The sequence below is a fragment of the Desmodus rotundus genome, chromosome 2, assembly GCF_022682495.2.
Source record: "Desmodus rotundus isolate HL8 chromosome 2, HLdesRot8A.1, whole genome shotgun sequence".
Classification (NCBI taxonomy): domain Eukaryota; kingdom Metazoa; phylum Chordata; class Mammalia; order Chiroptera; family Phyllostomidae; genus Desmodus; species Desmodus rotundus.
Genome location: NC_071388.1, coordinates 139,178,824 through 139,200,068, shown reverse-complemented (window position 1 = coordinate 139,200,068; position 21,245 = coordinate 139,178,824). Strand labels below are relative to the sequence as shown.

General features: G+C 45.5%; 1 protein-coding gene across 1 annotated transcript in view; it reads right to left on the bottom strand.

Annotated features, from left to right (window-relative positions):
- KIF5C (kinesin family member 5C) overlaps positions 1-17,784 on the bottom strand; it is a 148,139-nt gene extending 130,355 nt beyond the window's left edge. Inside the window, exon 1 of the mRNA XM_024569709.4 lies at positions 17,262-17,784. Within this exon, the coding sequence (XP_024425477.2) occupies positions 17,262-17,387 (126 nt within the window). The 5' untranslated portion in view covers positions 17,388-17,784. The remainder of the gene's footprint in view (positions 1-17,261) is intronic.
- Positions 17,785-21,245: the final 3,461 nt, after the last annotated feature.

The window sequence follows — 21,245 nt, the reverse complement described above, 5'->3', positions numbered from 1 at the left end:
ATTGCCTGGGTCTGAATCCCAGATCCCCAGCTTACTCGTGTGTGACCTTGGGAAATTAACCTCTCTGTTCCCCAGATTCCTCACCTGTGGACTGGGGAGAGGGGTTGTGACAATAGTAGCTCCCTCATCCGGGGTGTGATTAAAATAAGTGGGCAAACATAAATAAAGCACTTACACTAATGTTAAGTCAGGCAGATTTCATTATATGCTGTCACTAGTGTTAGAATTATGATGTTTACGAACAACCAGGGAAGAATATAACCTCCCTGGCCTAAGAAGAAGCCTCTTCGTCGAACAGGCCTGTTAGAAGAGCAGTGACCCACACTGTCCATCGGTCTGCTAATTAAGACATTCTAATAGCTGAAATTTATACCGAACACATTGATGCCTCGAGTTGTGTTTGGGGTGGGGTAAGACAAATAGAAAATAAGAAGAGGCTATCCTTAACTTTAAAAAGATGGATACAGTTTCCCTAAATGTGCTCCTCCTACACATCCAAGCTGAAAAGCACCTCTCTCCAACTTCCCACACTCACTTTCCAAAGTTCTACCTTCAGGAGGAAAACTTAGCGCTACAGAATTTCTCTCAGAATTAAGCCACTTTACATGGTTGTTTCTTATCATCTCTCCCCTCACGATAAACGAGGCCAACAGACAGGACACTGCTGTTGTTCACTTGAGGAGCCTTTGACATGCAACATACGCAAAACTGGACAGTCACTAATCACAATGCAAAAGTTTTCCAGGAAGCATCTACATCATCAGAAAACCATTATATTAAATGCAGCTTAAGTTATGTTTACTTTACTATGCATCAAATCCTTGAAATTCGTCAACCCGTATTTGATACCAGTAGCAAGGAAAACTTCATCCCTCAACTATTGGGGTTAAATAAGACATAAGGTCTGTCCAGAAAGTATCCAGCCACGTGCTGTGAGAAACAGCTCTTTATTGAAGAAGATACAAGATACAAGACACACTGTACACAGGACAATGACGCCTCAGTCCTCTTTAAAGTAGGCACCCTGGGACCTCACACAGTTCTCCCAGTCTCCATCAGCTGTCCCACTGTATTTTCCTGAATCTCACTTCCTTTCAATGGTGATTTTAGTTTTTTGGAAGAAGCCAGAAGTCACAGAGCACCAAATCTGGGCTGTAGAGGGGCCGAGTCACCTGGGTGATCTGATGTTTCACCAAAACACTGCACAAGATGTGACACATGAGCGGGTGCATTGTTGTTATGAAGCTGCCAATCACCAGTTGCCCATAGCTGCTGCCCTCTGAATCATCTGAATAGTTTCTGCAGAGGAATGTTCAAGCTGAATGCAAAATGGGATGCAGATTTGTTGCTCTACTCACTCAGTCATTTTGAATGTGACAACCACACAGTACACACGCTCACTCAACAGCATCTACAGCCCCCACTGACTAGTACAGTGAAGTCGTCATTGTTCACGCATGTGCATTCCAGTCCACTCTCCTTGGCTGCCAGGTAACATCGATGCCTTGTAAACCATTCTCATTATATTAACAATGGCTGGACTTTTTCCAGACAGACCTCATATATTAATCCTTTTGGATGACAAATCAAAAGTCCAAACAGTTGGAACTCACTTGAATTAGACAAGAACAGCATGTTTTGCATTTTACTACCAGGTATAGAACTGTGAAAAGCAAACTTCAACAGTCCCTGCCTCCATGGGAACATGAAAAGGGTGGTTTGAGGCCAAGGGACACATATATTTAAGGAGAAATATTTCGTGGAAGTATTTCTGAACCAGCCACAGACTAGAGTATGAAGTCAGCCGAATCAAATTTCAATTTCTCTCACCCACTTTCAAGACCCTCCACATCTGATTCCTTCCTGTCTACTCTAATCGGACCACCTTATTTCTCCTCTGTTCTCAGGACTCTCACACACAGCCCCCATTCTTCCTCCCTCCCGTGAACACACAGTCATCACCCTAAATATCTTTTCTCCCAGGTAAAAATTCCTGTCCTATCCTTCCTTTTCTCTTTACCTCCTTCTATGTTCTTTAATTTTTATACCATCAGTATGCATAAATTCATCGTATTTTTAAAACCTATGATTTAACCAGACGTATAGGTAAAATTTTCACAAACTGGTAAGTTCCGTAAGTAAATGGTACTCAACATAATAATTAAGGCATCTAAAAAAGGTGATAACCTATGCAATAGAGAGCAGCAGTTTGTACTCAAAGTAAATTTTGTAAGAGAGGAAATGGTACATCAAGAGAACAGACACCCAGGAAGGGAGCCCGCAGCACTACTTTCCTCCTTTTCTGCTTGGTCCAGGTTTCCTCTTCATATCGTCTTTCTTTTCGTCTTACTCAGGTTCTCCTGCCCAAGCCCTGTGATTTGCCAGTGATGCCCACAGGAGGCTGGGCATGCTGGTCCCTGGAGTATGTATCGCCATCACAGCATGAAGTCACACCTTCTGTGTGGTGCCACCACAACCCCTGAAGAAGGCTGGAGCCTACCAGATGCATCTAGCGAGACGTATCACTAAGTGTGCTGTTGTTAGGACAAGGAAGGTCTGAAGCTCAACCAATGCAATAGAATGAGTAATTGTATGTGTGAGCATCTGAGAAAAGCTGCGAGTTAAACCCACAGGTAAATCATCCCCACTAATCAACTCCTCTGACGGATGCTGGCGGGGCGGAGCACAGCAAGTCCAGGTCCTTCCTTCCTCTACACAGCCCAGGAGACTCCCTACCCACCAGCCTAACCCTGCAAATGCCCACTGACAGCAGTATTCCAAATTAGAACAGATCACTGAATAGTTACACTGTTCATTTAAAATTCATATAAACCAGAGGAAATGCCTGGAACAAAACCCACCACACAGGAGTCCCAGACCACTGCCCTACAAACCACCTCCTCAAATGATTCATTCATCTCCTTTACTTCAAAAATAAATCTGCTGCCAAATGGGATGCTTGCACATCGCCAAAGGCCATAGGAATTGGTAAACCCCTACAGAAAGCAACAGGACACTACTTAATGGGACCAATTAAAAAGTTCACAGAAGTGGGTCAAGTACATCCACTTCTGGGAAAATGTATCCTCTAGCCATCACTCCACAGAGCAAACGGGTCTGTGCATGAGGTCACTAAACCTCACCCAAAGCAAGGAAAATGAAAACCACAGCGAGACGGGTTAGCACACTGTGATCCATCAGCCCAACAGACAGCCAAGTCTCGCTGAAAATTACAACTATGCAGATACTACACAACGTGAAAAACTTTGTATGCCGTAAACTTAGGTAAAAAGCCGGGGGGTGGGGAGAGGCAGAACTGTATGTCTTTGGTTGGATATACGTTTTTAAAAAATGGTAATTATCAACCAAGAGAGGCAAAAGGATATGAAAACTAAAATGGATGATGCAGGGTGGTGAGATTATGCATGATTTGGTTTTGCTGGGCTTTCATGTTGCCGTCAGAGTGCTTCTGCCATTTGCCAAGGAGGAAAAATCCATTTTGGGCCAACCCAGACACACAGGGACATGGGTGGGGGTGGAAGGAGACAGTGTCCAACACAGAACAGACTCCTCCAAAGAGCTGCATGGCCTTCACCTGCAAGGTGACCTCCCCCCGCCCCTCCCCCATCCCCCCACAGATGCCAGGACAAAGAGGCACCTTGTGTGACAAAGGCAGCATTTGTTTGGTTTCTCACAGCATCACCTGCCACCAGGCGTCCTCCTAATGGGTGCTTTTGTTGCACAGGGTGAGAGACCTCATTAGAAGGCGCTGTGCTCAAGGCAATGTATTTCTAGGACGAGAGGGTCCATCATTCCTATCGTTAACGACAGAATGGGGACAGAAGGTAAATGGTAAATTTGCTCCTTGCCCGAAAATTAAAAACCTCCAGCCCTGGGTGGCCACCCCAAGCAGCACGGCACACAGCAGGCAGGGGCCTCTCGGGCCTGGTGTCCTGTCCCCAGGCCAGCTGAGGTGGGAGTCAGGCGGGAGGGCATCGTGATTATTTTTCAGCCAATGCACTGGGCCGCCTCTTGGTGTTCTCAGTATCATCCACTACAAATGCATCACAAACCCCGAGCCGCAAACAGCTGGGACTAATTACAGAACTCAGGGTGGCTGTTCCTCCCAGGACCTCCCTGTGGCAATCCCCAAAGTCACAATACTTGAGGGGAGAGACGAGTGACAGAGAGACAGATGAGGCTATGGCACACACCCCTTCTCACATCTTTTCTCAACCACATTCAAAACAGAATTCTGTAAAGCAGCTACCTAGAACTGCAAAGTGACTGAAGATAAAAAAAGCAAATTTTACCTTTGCGTCAAGATAAGCATCCAATAGCATAACTAGACTGTGCTCCCTCTCACTCTCTTTAACTCCAACAAGACTTTGTTTCCTTTCTTTGGACACTCAGCATGCCAATTTTCTTTTACTTGCTTTCTACCATTGGATTATATACATGTTTACTGATGGCAGAGACCTTGTCTTAGCCCATACAGTGAGTCCAAGATGCTTAGCACTGAGCCTAACACACAATAAGCCCTCACTCTGCACACCAACTGAAACGGAAATGAATAAATGCAACAGCAACCTGAATGCCGGGATCTTAATGCGAAAGCGATGCTGTCCAACAGAAAAATAATGCTGGCCACAAATGCAAGTCACACGTTCACTTTAAATTTTCCAGCAGAGGAGAGCAATGAGGGAAAAATGAGGACGACTGTAAATGAACAACAATAACACATTTTTTTTTAATTTTCCAGTAGTCACATTAAAGTAAAAAGGGAAAACTAATTTTATTAATTTTATTGAACCCAATATATCCAAAACATTATCATTTCAACATGTAATGAATATGAAAAAATGAGGTCCTTTACATTCCTTTTTTTGTACTAAGTCCTCAGAAACCAGTGTATACTTTCTGTTTACTGCACACCCTAACCTGGACTGGGCACACCGCAGAGTGCTCACGGCCACCCAAGGCTCGCAGCTGCCATTCGGGATGGTTTCCACAGCAGTGTTACAGTGAAGCTCCACAAACTCAGCAGTTCGTAAAAACGCTCGTAAGAGGAAACATTTTGCATTGGAATAAAGAACTCATTTAACTTCAAATTTTCCATTAATCTGTCTACCTCTTCATATTTGTTTTTCACAGAACTAAGGAAGTAAGTATTAAATAGGTGTATATTTTCCCCTTTACAAGCTCTTTTGGATAAATGTCTAGCCCTGAAAATACATCTTCAAGCCAATCTTTATCCAGAGCCATATTTATTAAGGAACATTTAACAAATACATGAACAAGCTTCGCGACTTTAACAGGGGTGTCCAACCTTTTGGCACCTCTGGGCCACACTGGAAGAAGGGCTGTCTTGGGCCACACATAAAATACACTGTGATATGTAATAACAAAAAAAAGTCTCATAATGTTTTAAGTAAATTTATGATTTTGTGTTGGGCCACATTCACACCCACACTGGGATGCAGGCGGCCTGAGGGTTGGACACCCCCGCTCTAGAATATAGCACTTTGGGTGCTTTTTCCCCACTTGTTTGAACAGATAATTAGTAGGTTATGTTGCTTAGTAATTATTATGGAAAAGCTAAACACTTCCCTTCTAAAGTCTACTTTTCACAAATATTATAGAAACAAGTTGTAAGTAGTGAGAAGGTTCTGATGCTAAAATGATGACATTAGTACCAGGGACCCAGACTCCCTCCTCTTCCCTGGGTGGGCAGGTTCGCTCTGTGCAGGGACCCAGCCACACAGCAGGCACCCAAGCACCGCCCGGGCAGGGCGCCAGCGCATACCATCCCAACTCTGAAGCTGGCCTAAGCCTCAGATAAGAAGGGTTTTGTGGGCTTCCCACTTTCCTCACCTCACCACTCAACCATCCTGCTGCCCAACCTCCTCTGAACCTGAGACCAGCCCACATGAGCCTGAATCTGTGGACCCAGCCAAACTTATCCACTGGGCAGCATACAGAGAAGAGATGGAAAAACAGCCCCTGGAAGACAGCCCAGGAAGCCAGAGCCTGCTGAGGTTGACTTACCACAGAGGCCAGACACAGGAAGGAACTGACCGCCTCCCATGGGATCCTGCCCACCAGTAACCAGGACCAACAGAGGTTTGGACACTGACCAATCAGATTGGCATTTGTTCCTCTCTACGGAGCAGGAGGCGACTATGAAAGAGAAATAGAAGTCCCTTCCCCCAACTGATCCAAAGTTTCTGATATCAGATGGACTTGTTATTTCCCCAGGTTCCCAGAGAAGCATCACTAATCTTTAAGGAGTGAGGTGCCAGACAGTTTGTTCAGCAAAAAGCTACGATATAACCTCCTCAGAGAACGGAAGCAGACTGCTCTTCGTTTTCTCATGAGGCAGGATGACGTAGAAATGGGAGAGATCGCTCTATTGGAGAGCCTGGGAGAGGAAGAGTCCCTGAGACTTGTCGATCCTTCTGTGACCAGGATCTTTAACTAAAGTGCTTCCAAAATAATATTATTGATCCGCAGCTCTTCCAACAATATCATATCCTGCACTCAAGGAAGTTTAAGCATCAATTATTGGGATGTTTGCACTTTTTCTGCAATCACATCTCCCTTCAAAAGTTTGTTCTTTTTTATGAGAAAAGGAAGAATAAAAAGAGAACTACAAATCTCCTTCCTTAAAGAACTGTGTTGCACTGAATTAGGTTCTCACCTCTATGTTTTCCCTTCAGCTCTGTGGATCTATTTTCCAGTACTCAATTCACATCAAGGACAGGTATTCATTGACTAAAAGGGTAAAAATACTAAGACCCCTGGACACACCTACAAGAACTGCTCTAAGCATAGTCTGTAGCAAACTAATGAGGGTGGGTACTGAACTTGGAAGATAAATGAGTGATAGGTCTGTCTGCTTTCCTGAAGCTTATGCAAGCCGACTAAAGCAAGGGAAAGGAGCATCGGGGGAAGCTATAAAGCATGAAACTGTTTAAATAGCTTTCTGGGTGACACTTCAATGCCAGCGTTGGTTTATTAAAACGATAACTGGGACGTGACCATGGGTAAGGGAAATAAATGGGCTGGAAATCTTGATTAGCCCTGACTGCTCTGTGTGTTTCTACGGCTACACATGACTCTATACCAAAAGCCTCCCCTTGTTTCTAGAGGGAAACTACAAGCATCTCTTTCTCACCTCACTGCTAATAGTACCTAGTATTCAGATGTAGGCAAACCAAAGGTAGAAGAGTTTATGAGGCAATGGGGGAGGGGCATTTGGATATTTAGCATTTAGGAATTGTTCGTATTTTCATGTGATAATGTTGGTGTGGTTTTAAGAGCCCCGATCTTTTAGAGATATGTATTACAATTTAGAGATAAAATAATGTAAGATACGAGATTTCATTTTAAAACAACAGAGTGAAAAGTTTTGGGAAATACAGAAAAAATACGATTGGCCAATTTATTGATGATGCTTAAAGCCGGTTCATGGAGGTTTGTTTTGTTATTCTTTCTACTTAGTGTAATTCTGAAATTTTATATAATACGTTCTTAAAAGTGTACCTAGTAATCAAGGTGGGGGGGAGCTCTTTCTAGGGCATTTCTGAGGGGCTATTTTGTCCCTTCTCAGCTTACTACTGCCCAGAAGACATCAGCACCAAGGAAAAAGGACACAGCCATCCTCCTTTTCTTTATGACTACAATCTTGGCCTCCATCTCTCTTCTTCTCAAGAGAGAGACATAGGTTTTGATCACCACCGAAAAACAACATCCTTGAGGATAATGAAACTGACAGGAGACAGCCTACAAAACCCTATGGTTTACACTAAATGTCTGAAGGTGTGGCCATGTTCTGCACCCAAGGGTTAGCAGTCCATGACCAAACACACACTCTGTGAGAATTTACTTCAGCTCAGGTATGATGGGATGGATGCCTTATGACACAAAAAGGCAACTCCATGGCGGAAGCAGAGAAGTGACAGTATAAAACAGAAGACAGTTCATCACCTCTGATTTGCTCCCTCTCAAAATGAGGGATGTCTTAAAATCATCTATACCCTTTTACCCAGCAATCCCAATTCTAGAAATGTATTCTAGTAAAATAATTGGGCAAGTGCACAGGGAAATGTGGGTACTGATGTTTATCACACCTCTGACTATAACAGGGAAGAAAAACTTAAATGTCTGTCAGAAGGGAATGATTAAATATTGACTAGACATGTGATGGAATTACATATAACCTTTAAAAAGGCTAATGTCTGAGGTATACCATAGGTTTCAAACAGATTTTATAAAATTGTATATTTGTTTTATTTATTTTTTTATCCTCACCCGAGGGCAAATTTTCATTGCTTTTAGAGAGACAGGAAGGGAGGGAAAGAGAGAGAGAAACATCGATTGGTTGCCTTCTCATATGCACCCCAAGCGGAGTGGGAACCCGCAGCCTGAGTGTGTGCCCTGACCTGGAACTGGGCCTATGACCTTTTGGTCTGTGAGATGATGCTCCAACCAAGCCACGCTGGCCTGGGCTCATATCTTTGTTTTAAAACAAAATGTATTGTTTTATGAATAGAAAAGAGCAGAAATAAACAATATGATGTTAACAATGAGGTTTTCTAGCTCATAAAATTAAGAGTGATTTTTGCCTTCATGCTTTCTGAATGGTTTCAGGTTTTTTTTCCCAAAGAGCATGAAATATAGTAGGACTCCCGAAAAAACTACTGAAAACCATGAAGATGTCCAAGTAGGAAAAACAAGTTACCAGAGCTGGACAAACATCAAGGTAAAAATCTGAGCAAATAACACCAGGCTCTGACATCGGACAGCCTAAAAGGATCAGCACTTTTCCATCTCTCTCAAAAGACATCTTGTACTGAGCCACTACTCTGTTCTAGGCACTGTTCCAGGCCTTGGAGACGGAAATAAATGGAAATAAATAAACAATAGCTAAAAATCCCATTAGCTTTCAGTCTAATGGGTAGAAAGGACACACATACCCAAACAAATGCAGTACCGGGGAAATTCAGCCAAGAGTTATGTATGGTACAAGGGGTTCACAGCAGGAAGTGTTCAACCTGGCCAGGGTGGAAGGGAAGAAGGGCTCAGAAACAGTTTCAGAGGAGGCACCATGGAATGAGAGACTCCATAACGGTGAATGGATGCTCACCAGACAGACATGCTTTGAGGACATCATCCTAGGCATGTGGGATGTGCGCAGCTGTTGGGAGGGAGGTACTAAGCAGCCTAAACTTTTGGAGCAATGGCAGCACAGATGGAATATGGGGTGGGGGTAGGAAGGCAGGCCCAGAGTATGGAGGGCCTCGAATGCCCCACTGCAGCATCCACATTCCATCTGGTGGAGACTCGCTCCTTGACCAAACTTGAGACAGGCTCCTCTGAGAACCTTTTGTCAGCGGGGCCTCAGCCTCGGACTTCCACATCTGTCCTTGCAGAATCTAGTTTTAAAAATGCTGCTGCTAAAGCAGTGTAAAGAGAATCCCCTAGTCTTCAAATCTCAGCACACTCAATACCCCAATAACAACATCCAAATACCTTCTTATCTACCCTGCCTTCAGCAAGGATCCTGTTCGGTCAGTTCACAAGAATGCCCCCCACCCTTGATGCCCCCTCTGGGTAACAACTGTCCACTCACATCCCCAACCTGCTCCACTTGCACCTGTGTTTGGAGTCGAGCCCAGTTTCTCTCCCCTACTGCAATAGTGTTGACACCCATCAAAATCACCTTCCTTACTATTTTTACCAGTGTCAGAATAATTTTTTTCTTAGCATAACCTGAGGGCCCTGGGAAAATGGTGAAGGGTCTGGGCTTTCCCAAGATCAGTCAGTCTGAGAACGTACAGAGAAATAACCACGAGTGGCTCTGATAGTAGCACACGTTTTCTGGATGCCGCTGTAGGCCAGGCACCTTGCTCAGCACCCCACACGCAGGATCTCCTGTCAATGTCACAATCCTGGAACGTGGAAAGTATTATTATCCCTACTTCACAGGCCAGGAAACCGGAACTGGTGTCCAAGTTCCAAGTTCATACAGCCATGAAATTGCAGAGCTAGGAGTTTGTCTTGGGCTATATGACTTGCACCCAGGTTTGGTGCTGGGGAGATACATCATAATGAATCTAAAACTCCACTGTCTCTCAGGCTCTCTGTAACACTTGCAAATAACCACAAATTCAACAACTCAATTCCTTCTAAAAGGAACTTGATTGATGTGCAGCAAATGGGTTACGGGAGGAGCTTTCTTAGCCATAAACAAAGGACTTTATGAAAAACCTGAGAGAAATGAGGTGAAATTGGACCTGTCAAGGAGCTGCTTTTTCTTTAATTCAGGAGAAACCATTTGGGAGTAGGTAGTTTTGTTTTCGCTTGTTTAATAAGTAGGCACAGGTGATAATTCTGAGGCAGGGACTGAAGGGCACCCGAAGGTGGAGGAGGTTGCCTATTTTGAAGGGGGGAGAAGAGCCGAGAATGGAAAACATAGTCATTAAACAGGGGAGTCGGGCCAGACAAGCACAGGTGGAGGCAGAGGGAAATCCCCAGTGATATCTAAGTTATATGAGGCAATTTAGAAACTGGCAATTACGAGACTTGATTCCAGGCAGGAAACAGGAGAGAAAGGAACCCTCAATAATCGAGATATACTTACAAAGCAACTGTACAACTATAGTAAAGTAGACAAAGACGTTAAAAACAGCTCCTGTCCCTGAGAAGCTTATAACTTACATGGGGAGGACACACTCACCCACACACACCCACACACACACACCCACACACACACGCTCCTATAGGCACTCACTGCAGATAAAAGGTGCAGCGGACATGCTCTATGAATAAGGAAGTGGGAGATGAGCTCTGTCCGCCCTCATAGATGGTTAGAAATTCTACAAATAAGCTGAAGAGTGGCCATCCCAAGCAGGAGAATGGGGTGGACAAAGGTTTAAGAAATTAAGCTGTGTTGATAGGAAGGGTTGGGGGACAAAGATAATTCTGAAAGTGAGGAAAACTACAAGGGAAATAGGAAATACAGGAGACAATTAGCATGTACTGACAATTTCTTTGTAACAGATTCTGTTTTGACTTCATTTCATTTCATCTTAACAACCCTGTGATATAAGTAATTATCCCCACTTTCAATGAGTGCACTGAGGCCCACAGAAGCTGAGCAACTTTTTAAAAGTCTTTAAAAGCTATCTAGTGAATCCATACTCAGTTCTGTCTGACTCTCCCTGCTTCCTCTACCAACTCCGTCCACTTATGTAGCACCGACAGTGTGCGTACTGCAGTAAGTACCCTCCAGGGACATGTGCCAGGATATGGCTACTCTCTTGTGTTCACCCACCCCAGGGTTTCAGAGGGTGTATTTACAGGAAACCACTAATACAGTTCCAGGTGATGTAAACATCTCTGAATTCAGGGCACAGAGAAATGAAGGACTGATATATCTCAACACTACTACAAACACTGTTCATACTCAGACAAAATAACTGAATAAACTATTTAAACCCTAACTTAAAATGTTACTGCTTTTAGATGGAAATGCAAAATGGTACAACCACTTTGGAAAGCGGGCACCTTCTTAGAATTAAATATGGAGTTACAATAGGATCTATCTAGCAATCCCACGCCTGGGTGCTTACCCAAGAGATGTAAAGATTTATTCTCACACAAAAACCTATTTGCATAGGTGTAGAGCACCTTTATTCATAATCATCCCACGCTGCGAACAACCCAAAGGTTCACCGGGTGAATGGGTAAACGAACTGTGGTACGCCGTCTAATGGAATACCACTAAGCAGCAAAAAGGAATGAACCACTGATACCTGCAACCACATAAAGCACAGAGTTAAGGAAGTAAAAGAACCCAGAGTCAAAAAGGTACTTCATATATGATTCCACTTTTATGACAATCTGGAAAAGGCAAAATTACAGAGGAAGACCAGATAAGTGGCTGCCAGGGGACAAGAGAAGGGAGAAGGTTTCACCACAGCGGGGGAGGAAACTGCTTTGTATCCTGATTATGGTGGTATGTGGTAGGCAGAAGGGTGGCCCCCAAACACGTGCACACTCTAATCCCTGAAAATCTGTGCGTATGTGAACACTGCAAGGTAAAAGGGACTTTGCAGACAGAATTAAAGTTGCTCATCAGCTGACCTTACAATACAGAGATTATCCCAGATTATTGGGGTGGGCTCAATATAATCACGCGGCCCTTAAAAGTGGAAGAAGGAGGCAGAACAGTCGATAAGACAGATGTGCCATGGAAGGAGAGGCAGGAGAAATTTGAAGTATGAGAGGGACCCAACCACTCCTGGCTTTTAAGTTGCACAGAGTGGCTAGGACCTGAGAGCAGCCTCTAGAAACTGAGAGCAGCCCAGGCTGATGGCGTGGAAATGGAGCCCCGAGTCCTACAACCACTATGAACTGACTTCTGCCCCCAACATGAATGAGTAAAAAATGGATCTCCCCTAGATCCTCCAGAAAAGAACACAGTCCTGCCAACTCCACCTTGGTTTGGGCTTTATGAGACTCTGAACAGAGAAACGAGCTGACCTGTTGGACTTCTGACCTATGGAAACTGTAGATTATAAACTTGTGTTGTTTAAGCCTCGGATATGTGGTAATTAGTTATAGCAGCAACAGAATACTAATACAGCATAACTACATAACTCTATGTATTGGTCAAATCCCCTACAAACTACACACCCATAAAAAAGGACAGACAGAGATTTGACTGTGTATAAATGTACAAAGAAAAAGTTTTAATGTTCTTGGTTGTAAAGACTATGACTGTGGGACACAAAGAAAAGTACTAGTTATATTTCTTCCCTTATTCAGCCCTTAATCACCACAGTAACTCGGGCTTGGAATCTGGTCTCTGTCCAGGCTCCTGCCTTCGTCGCCCATCCACCGCCCAGAACTAGTCTGAGCTCCTACAGACGGAGGCCACCTTCCACACCACTCACCAGCTCAGCATTAGTGGCTGATGTTTTGTTCTGTCTCTCAAACAGGCTAGAACTTACTGTACATGGCCTCAGGCAGAAGCACCCACCTTTAATAAGGCCTGCTTTCCTAGGACTTTGAACCAGAGAAGGAAAGGAAAGCCCCAAACTGAAGAATCTTGTAAGGAACCTTACAGGGAACTCTCCAAGGCAGTTTCCATCAACACAAATGCATCAAAACCAAAAGGCAGAGCCCAGAGTAATGGATGACTCACCAGGATTTTTAGCAGACAATGGAAGAGTACTCCGAGAAATGCTGTAAATCCCATATACTTCTCTGGAGAATTCATTCGCAGTCCCTTTGCTGATGACTAGGCCACCCCCACCCTCCACTTCCAGCTCACCACCAGTGCGATCAAGTCTCCTAATTTTTAACAAAGCTGAATGCAGTTCTCTTCCAGCTTTCTTCCAGCATTTTAACTATAGTACATGCTATCTTACCTGCTCAAAGGAATAGCCCTTCTCTTTAAAATTGTTTCTTAACCACTCCCCACAGCCTATAGCCAACTAAAAGTCCGTAAAATAAGTGAAATATAGAAAAGTAAAGACTTCTGGATTCAACAAAGAGATCAATAAATACGTATTAAGTGCCTTCCATGGAGAAGGCCCTGGGAAATACAAAGAGGCAGCACACAGAAGGTCCTTGTCTCTCTGCACGTGGCTTACAATGCCATTAGCCGAATAATCAGAACTAATAATTGTCTGAGGCAAAAGATTACGTGACCATACACAAAATAAAGGCTATAGGAGTTCGAAGTGGGGAGAGACAGTGGCTGGGGGTGTCAGGGAAAGAGAGCTTTGCACAAGAGCTGAAAAAAATGCAAGAATGGTGAAATTGATTCCTCCAAGACAGGACATTTTCTTAAAAAGAGAAATCTAGAAACTCCACCTGCAAAATCTCCCTGTTAGCATACATTTCCATAAGATTTGAACATGACTTTAAAGAGAAAAAAATAATTACCCCCGTTTCAAAAACAAAAAGAATTTCTGGGATTCTGAATTCAGACTAACAGTAACTCCACAGAAATTCATTCTTTACTAGCTCTCTGTTGGGGGTGAAGGTTACTGACATTTCTGGATGGTTCCGGGCTTCTTTGGTTATCCCCACAACCTGCACCCCTGCAGACAAGGAAGGGAGTACCCACCATGCCGGGAGGGATTAGTCTCTCCCTGGAACTAAGCCGTGCAGGCTGGTTCCAACTGAACTGACTGGGGAACCATTCTACTCAGTGTGCAAAGCGTGACACGGGCTGCCAGAACTGCCATTTCCCTTAGTTACACATTATCGATTAGGAGTGGGGAGGGTCCTAGCACACGCCAGCCCAAGTCCCCACACGCTTCAGCTTTCAGCAGTTTTCTCTTCTGTAGCCACACTCACCAAACCATGTGTATAAAGGAAATGTGCACAGCAACTCTGTCTAAATCAGCCCCAAACTGGAAACTACCCAGACGTCCATCAACGGTTAGTGGACAAATAAACCATGCTACAGTCCAACAATGGGATACTGCAGAACGGCGAGGACGGACCACCTGCGGCCACAGGCCGAGGCATGCGTGAATTCAACAAGTGTAAGGTTGAGCACAAGAAGGCACATACTGTTTGGTGTTATGGATATAAAGTTTAAAAAAACCCAGCAAAACTGACCTATGGCCTTAGAAGTCAGAATACTGGTTACCCTGAAGAAGGAGAAACTCGTGACAGAAAGGGATGTGAGGGGGGCTTCCGGGGCCCTGAAAACATCTGTTTTTTAATTCAAGAGGTGATTACAAGAGGGTTTACTTATAAAAACTCATCAAGCTGTATAATTATGGTAACACCTTTCTACATGGATGCTTTATTTCAATAAAGAAATTTATCTTAAAACTGAAAACTGTGCTGTATTACAGGAGTAGAGATCACCAAAAATTTAACTTTACAGCTGAAGAGCTACATGTGTATTCTCATACACAATTTTTATTTAAATTACTTTTTGTATATGGTGACCATTTTATGGTAAAACTTAGGTAATTTGTTTTAACTGATTTGGCCAATAACATATATTTAGATGGGAAATACATATGCACAGTAATGGCATAATATTAAAGAAAGCTAACCCTAAAATTAAAGGTCTCTGCCTTATACTCAGATCAAAAAGGATGATGTTCAGAGTGGGGCAGAAGTAGGTTTACAATTGTTCACATGGAAAATAACACAGTAATTAATAAATAATAGAATAAACTGTTTCATATACTCACAACTGGAAACCTACTTTTGCCCCACCCCATTTTATTCCACTTTGTTAGTCCTGGTCTGTTGCTCTGAGAAGAAAGAGAAAAAGAAGGAAGAGGATGAGGAGAAGAAGAAAAAGGAGAAGATACTTCTCCAGGCTGTACCTTAACACTTCTGAGGAGACAAAAAAAAGTAGGGGGGGGGGGTCACCAGAACATGTTCTAGCGCTGCACAATTACTTGTTTTAAAAAACTGTTACAAGGCAAGGGGCAGGGACTGGATGTACCCAGTCACTCCCACTCAGAGCCCAGACTGCAGGCTGATCCCAGCTGAGAGGTGTACCCAAACAACTTACCATTTGCCCCCATGCACTGGCCATGAATACATCACTATCTCACATATGCCGTTAATTACAGAATTTTCCTCCTCATCAATAGTTGTAGCATACATCTCTTCAGTTTAACACTAAGCAGAGAGAAAACTCTTTCCGACCCTCGTAGGTCAGCCCTCAGAATGAAGGCCGATCCACACAGCATTTAGAAGTCACAGTATCCTGATGACTGAAAATGGGGAGGGGAGAAAAGGTCGACAGGGGGAGCTGCCTTCCTAAGGGAGGAACCCGAAGAAGCCCAGATTCCAAGGCCTAAGGGCGGGGCCGGGAGGAGAGTGTCCAGCTTACTGGGACATTTAGCACCTGCTAGTCCCTGGGCCCTTCTCTGTGGCACAATCTTGGTGAAGATACTGGGGGATGCCTGGGCTGGCAAACGTCAGCCTCTAGTTTAAGTAAGGCCTGGCAGACTCTAGCAGAGACCCTCGGTAAAATGTCACCTGCCGATCACTTAACCTAAATACACCAGCCACTCCCGGGAATGGGAGGGAGGGGGTTACTCTGAGCATGCTCAGTGATCAGGATGACATCACTTAATCAATGCTGGGGACGGGAAGGCTGCATCAGCAGCCTCCAAGCGGACTGCCAGGAACGTGTCGGCGGGGATCGGGAGGTTCCCATTAACTTGGTCCCTCCCCACACCGCTCGCATACAAAGAGGGCACCATCAGTTACACACGCTGGAGACAGCGGAGGGGAGGGGGAGGGGCGGAGGTCAAGGCTGACTTATTTCAGTTGATATATTCCTTTAAGAACTAAAAACTCATAGTATTCTCTCCTCCACCAGCAGCCCCAGCTGCAGAGGTTGGGGGGGGGGGAGGGGAAAGGTGAGACGGTAGATGGAGAGGGAGGGGGGCCTTAGCCACACAAAGTAACTTCTGCTCTTTGTACAGTGGGCCTATTGGGCTGCGCTCGGAGACCTCCAGCCGCACAGATGTGGGCACACAGCCTCCTCTCTACTCAGTACGAAACATATCGAGGGTCTGCGGACACCAGGTTGGGGAGTCCCCATTCGGGAGGGGTCAGACCCAGGCTCCACGTCAGAGGCAATCTGGGGCTGAGAAGAAGCTGGAGACACATGAGGCCTCCCGGGGACACCAAGGCCACCAGCGTTCCCTGCATCCCCCGCCTTCAGCTCGCAAAGCAAGGTGAAACGCCGGGGGCAGCCGCGTCTACATAGCCGTAGGAGACAAGACTGGGATTTTTCCAGTACCTTTTCTCCTCCTTTTGCTAAGATCATGAGGAAAGGCAGTGTTCAATAAATTGAACTGATCCCTGGAATCATATGTGGGTTTGCAGAGCTCACACTTTAAAGGGGGAGCCTGGGCTCCCCGACTTGAGGGTAACCTGAACACACTACCCACGCGGCATGATGAGGGTGGGGAACAAAAGGCCCACCCGGGCCCCCACCCCCGAACAATGGCGGCGCAGAACCCTTCCTCGCCCCCCACCCCCACCCTCACCACCTGGGGCCCCTGTCTCCCCTCCACTCGCCAGGGAGGGAACTATGATGCGTTGGCAGGGGGCCTCTCGTCAAGTCCACCCGAGAAAGCAGCCTCGCAGGGATGTCCAAAGGGGTGGCCCGAGCATCTCTGCTCGGTCTGGGGCATCGGGGCGCCAGGCTGCAGCGCGAAGCAGAGGGGAGGCCGGGTGCCCCGGACACTTACCCCGATTACCACGGTATCATCGCCTTTAAATTTGGGGATGAATTTGTCCCCGCGGAGGATCTCCGCTTCGTTGAGTGGCCGGAACCGGCACATCACTTTGATGCTGCATTCAGCTGGATCCGCCATCTCGGCCAGCGGCAGGGAGGGGGCGCGGGCAGGGGCGGGGGGCCGGGGCTCGACGCTACCAAAAAGGAGGCCGCGAACCGCACCGCCCACAGGGAGGCCGCTTCCAGCAGCCTCTACGAAGCTTCTCAGCAGGTCATCGTGAATTCGGAGGATGGGCAGCTCCAACAGCTTGGAGACCGGGTAGGTGGGCAGTCTATCAGCCTCGGGCCCCACCGACTGCAGATCTACTTTCCCTGGCCCCGCCCTGGCCCTGCGCTGCGCCCCAGACCCACTGCCGGCGACCACACGGCCGGACGAGGCGACGAGCAGGGACCGAGCCTCGCCCGCTTCAGACCTCCTCGGCTCCTGCGCTCTCAGCCATCCTGCATCAGCACCAGCTAGCTCTCCGGCCCGCCCCTCAGCCCCAAGGTCCCGCCCTCCCCAGGCCCGCCCGTGGCATTAGCGTCACTGCAGAGATCCGCCTGGCTGCGAGGCGGAGCATCCTGGGACTTGTAGTCCCTTCATCTGCAGGTGAAAGGACAAAGATGCTTGGAGTTGGTTTTCTGGGACAGCGGTGGTACCCGGGTGCAACTTTCTGGACCCTGCAGATCTGGTCTGTCTGCTCAAGGCAAGAACAGGATGGAGTTCATATTCAACACTCCCGGTTAAAATACCTATAAATAACCAGACCTATATTATCTCCACATCTCAACAGACCAGTTATAGAGCATTTTCTCTAGGGACCTACTTGGAAACTCAAGCATGTGCCCTGACTAGGAATCCAACCTGGTGACCTTTTGCTGTGAGGGATGACACGCAACCAACTGAGCCACACCGGTCAGGGCTCATAGCACAGGTCAGGGATTCCTTTAACGTCTGATGAAGTTAGGTATCTATTCAAACTTCAAAAAACAAAGACAACCTCATACACAGCCACAGATTTTTTTCATACTATTTAATAGGGTTTCAGAACAACGTGAAGCCTGCCAATGATTCCCAGGTTAAGAACCACTTAGTAACCTAGTTATAGTACAGTTTACAGAACCCCTACCTAATGCCTAGTTAGAATCCTGTAATATGTACAGAATGTATACAGGATCAAGTCCCAAATCCTTCACAAAATACACCCAGGCCCCACAATCAGGTTTCTTCCTACTTACTAGCCTCATCTCTTGCCACTTGTTGTCTGGATGTTTACACTCGGAGAAATCCCAAACTACTTGTGGCTTCTTCCTCCATTCACCTCTCACTCTGCTTGCTTCTGCTCTCTTGTTTAAGCCATTTGGTCTCCTCAAGTCACCCATTCATGCCTGTTACTAAGTATTAGGGCTCTTACAGTGGCAAGTGATAGAAACCAGACTGTAGCAACTGAGGCAAAAGGAATATTTATCAGATGAATACAGATTTATCTTGCTTATTCAAGAAATGATTAAACAACCAGGCCAGAGCTTGGGCAGGCTACCAAGACTCACTCTCTCTCTCCCGCCTCTAGTCCCTGTTCTCTCTTTGTGTTGGCCTCACTTATTCTCTCTCTGGATCATCCTTCCAATGTCAGGAAGACCAGCTGCTAACCACCCCTGGGTTTCATTCTTCAGTTTCTACCACTAGATAAGGATAGATATTGTTTCAGAGTTTTAGTCTGAAAAATCCTAGGGAAAGTCTTTGATTGGCCTAGGCTTAGGTTGGTGTCTCCTGCTAGACCACTCACCCACTGGCAGGGACTCTGTAAGATCATGGGGGAATCCCATGTTTGGAAGGTTCCCAAAAGAAGCGGACATCGTTCCCTCCAGCAATCTCCATCAGTGAAGTTTTTGCACCCCACAGTCTTATGTCAGTAGTGCTTGGAGGAATTAATCCCAGCATGAGTACAAAAAGGGTCGCCTGCCCCACCAGCTACTGGCGGAGGCCGCATGGCCGGAGCAGCAGCAGCGCGCTGCAGGCAGACCAGAATCCTGGAGATGCAGGCGGTGACCAGAGCGGAGAGAGTAGAGACACAGCAGAGCTGACGGGGGGTTATGGAGCAAAACCACTGAGGAGAGGAGATATTAGAGAAGGGTGACCCTGAAAGGGAAAGCGAAGGACAAATCCTTCTGTTTTACAAGGAAGATCCACATAAATCACCCCAAACTTTCTGCTCAGTACTTTCCTTCACAAACCTTCACTCCTCGCCATTCTCCAAGCGTTGGACATATGGTGTCAGCTCTGACCCTTTATACAGGCCCAGTGGGTTCCTCTCACCTGTCTGCCTTTTTAAATCCTAGCTATTCCTCAAGAGCCTATAAGGCTTTCTGTAAAACCACCTGATACAGGGCTTCCATCGGGGTGATGAAAACTTCTGGAACTAGGTAGTGTGATGGTTGCACAACATTGTGAATGTACTTCATGCCACTGAGTTGCACACTTTAAGGTGGTTAAAGTGGTATAGTGTATGTTGTGTGTATTTTACTACAATAAAGAAATAGAATTTCTTCTATTACATGCTCATTGTTCATTGCATCATTATTTACCAAGGCCAAGACATGGAAACAACCTAAATGTTCACTGACAGATGAGTGCATAAAAAAAGTCTATATAAAGTATACTCGTATATATGTATAAGTGATAGGATTCATATATATGAGTATTATCCAGCCATAAAGAAAATGAAATCCTATCATTCGCACCATGGGTGGCCCTTAAGGGCATTGTGCTAAGTGAAACAAGTCAAACAGAAAAAGACACATACCATATGATCTCCCATAGGTGCAATCTAAAAAATCCAACCCAAACTTATAGATACAGAGAACATAGTGGTATTTGGCAGAGGCAGGAGAGGAGTGAGGGCAAAAATGGGTAGAGGTGGTTAAAAGGTGAAAATTTCCAGGTATAAGAGAAAAGGCCATGGGCTATAGTGGACAACACGGCGACTGTAGTCACCAATACTGTACTGTGTATTTGAGAGCAGCAGGGAGAGTGGATCTTGCAAGTTCTCATCAGAAGGAGGGAATCCTGTGGCCGTGTGTATTGATGGGTGGACTTATCATGGTCATCGTGTCACAGCACACACACATATCAAATCACCATGTTGCACACCTGCACTAACACAAGGTTATATGTCAATGACTTCTCAAGTTTTAAAAATGAATAATGTTGAAAGAAAGAGAAATTGAATTTTAAAGAGAACACCTCTGGTGCATGGGGCTCTCTGCTTCCTTGGGCCACCAGTCCCCCAGACTCGGACCCTGAGCACCCGCCGCCTCGCAACAGCACTCCGGTTCGTCTGTGCCACAGTGTTCTTCTTCCTGTTAAATGCCTCGTGTGTGTGTCTTGCTCCTGTGGGGTCATGTGTTATCTACATGCTTGATAAATATTTTCTGAATGATCGATCTGTGTCCATGATGATCACAATAGTGGCAAGGACAAATCAATGAACACGTGAACCTGAAAATAATGACATTGCATTGTCGACGGAGCTCTGGGCTCAGAATCCTGCATATTTCATGCTGCTAACGAGTTCCCTGACTTTGGAAAATGTATTTGACTTCTCTGAATTACTTTTTTTACCTCATCTGGTGAAATGGTGCTAAAAATATTACCTATTCTGGATAAGTGAGAGTTGGAAGAGAAATATGTGAGAAAATACTATGGAAATAAAGTCTAGAAGAAGCTGTGAAGAGACTGAGGGAATCACCCCTCCTAAGAAAGCATGAGAAAAAGAATTAATACAGGGTTAATTATCCCAAAGCCCAGTGTAATGACAGACACGAAGTGGTAACTCAATAAATGTCTTCCATGCACTCACGCATCATTCATTCGACAATGTGGATTTTTAGTCACCGACATGTATCCCCCACAAGAAACGAATCATCTGCTTCAGGGAACGATCCAGTCCCACTGCCC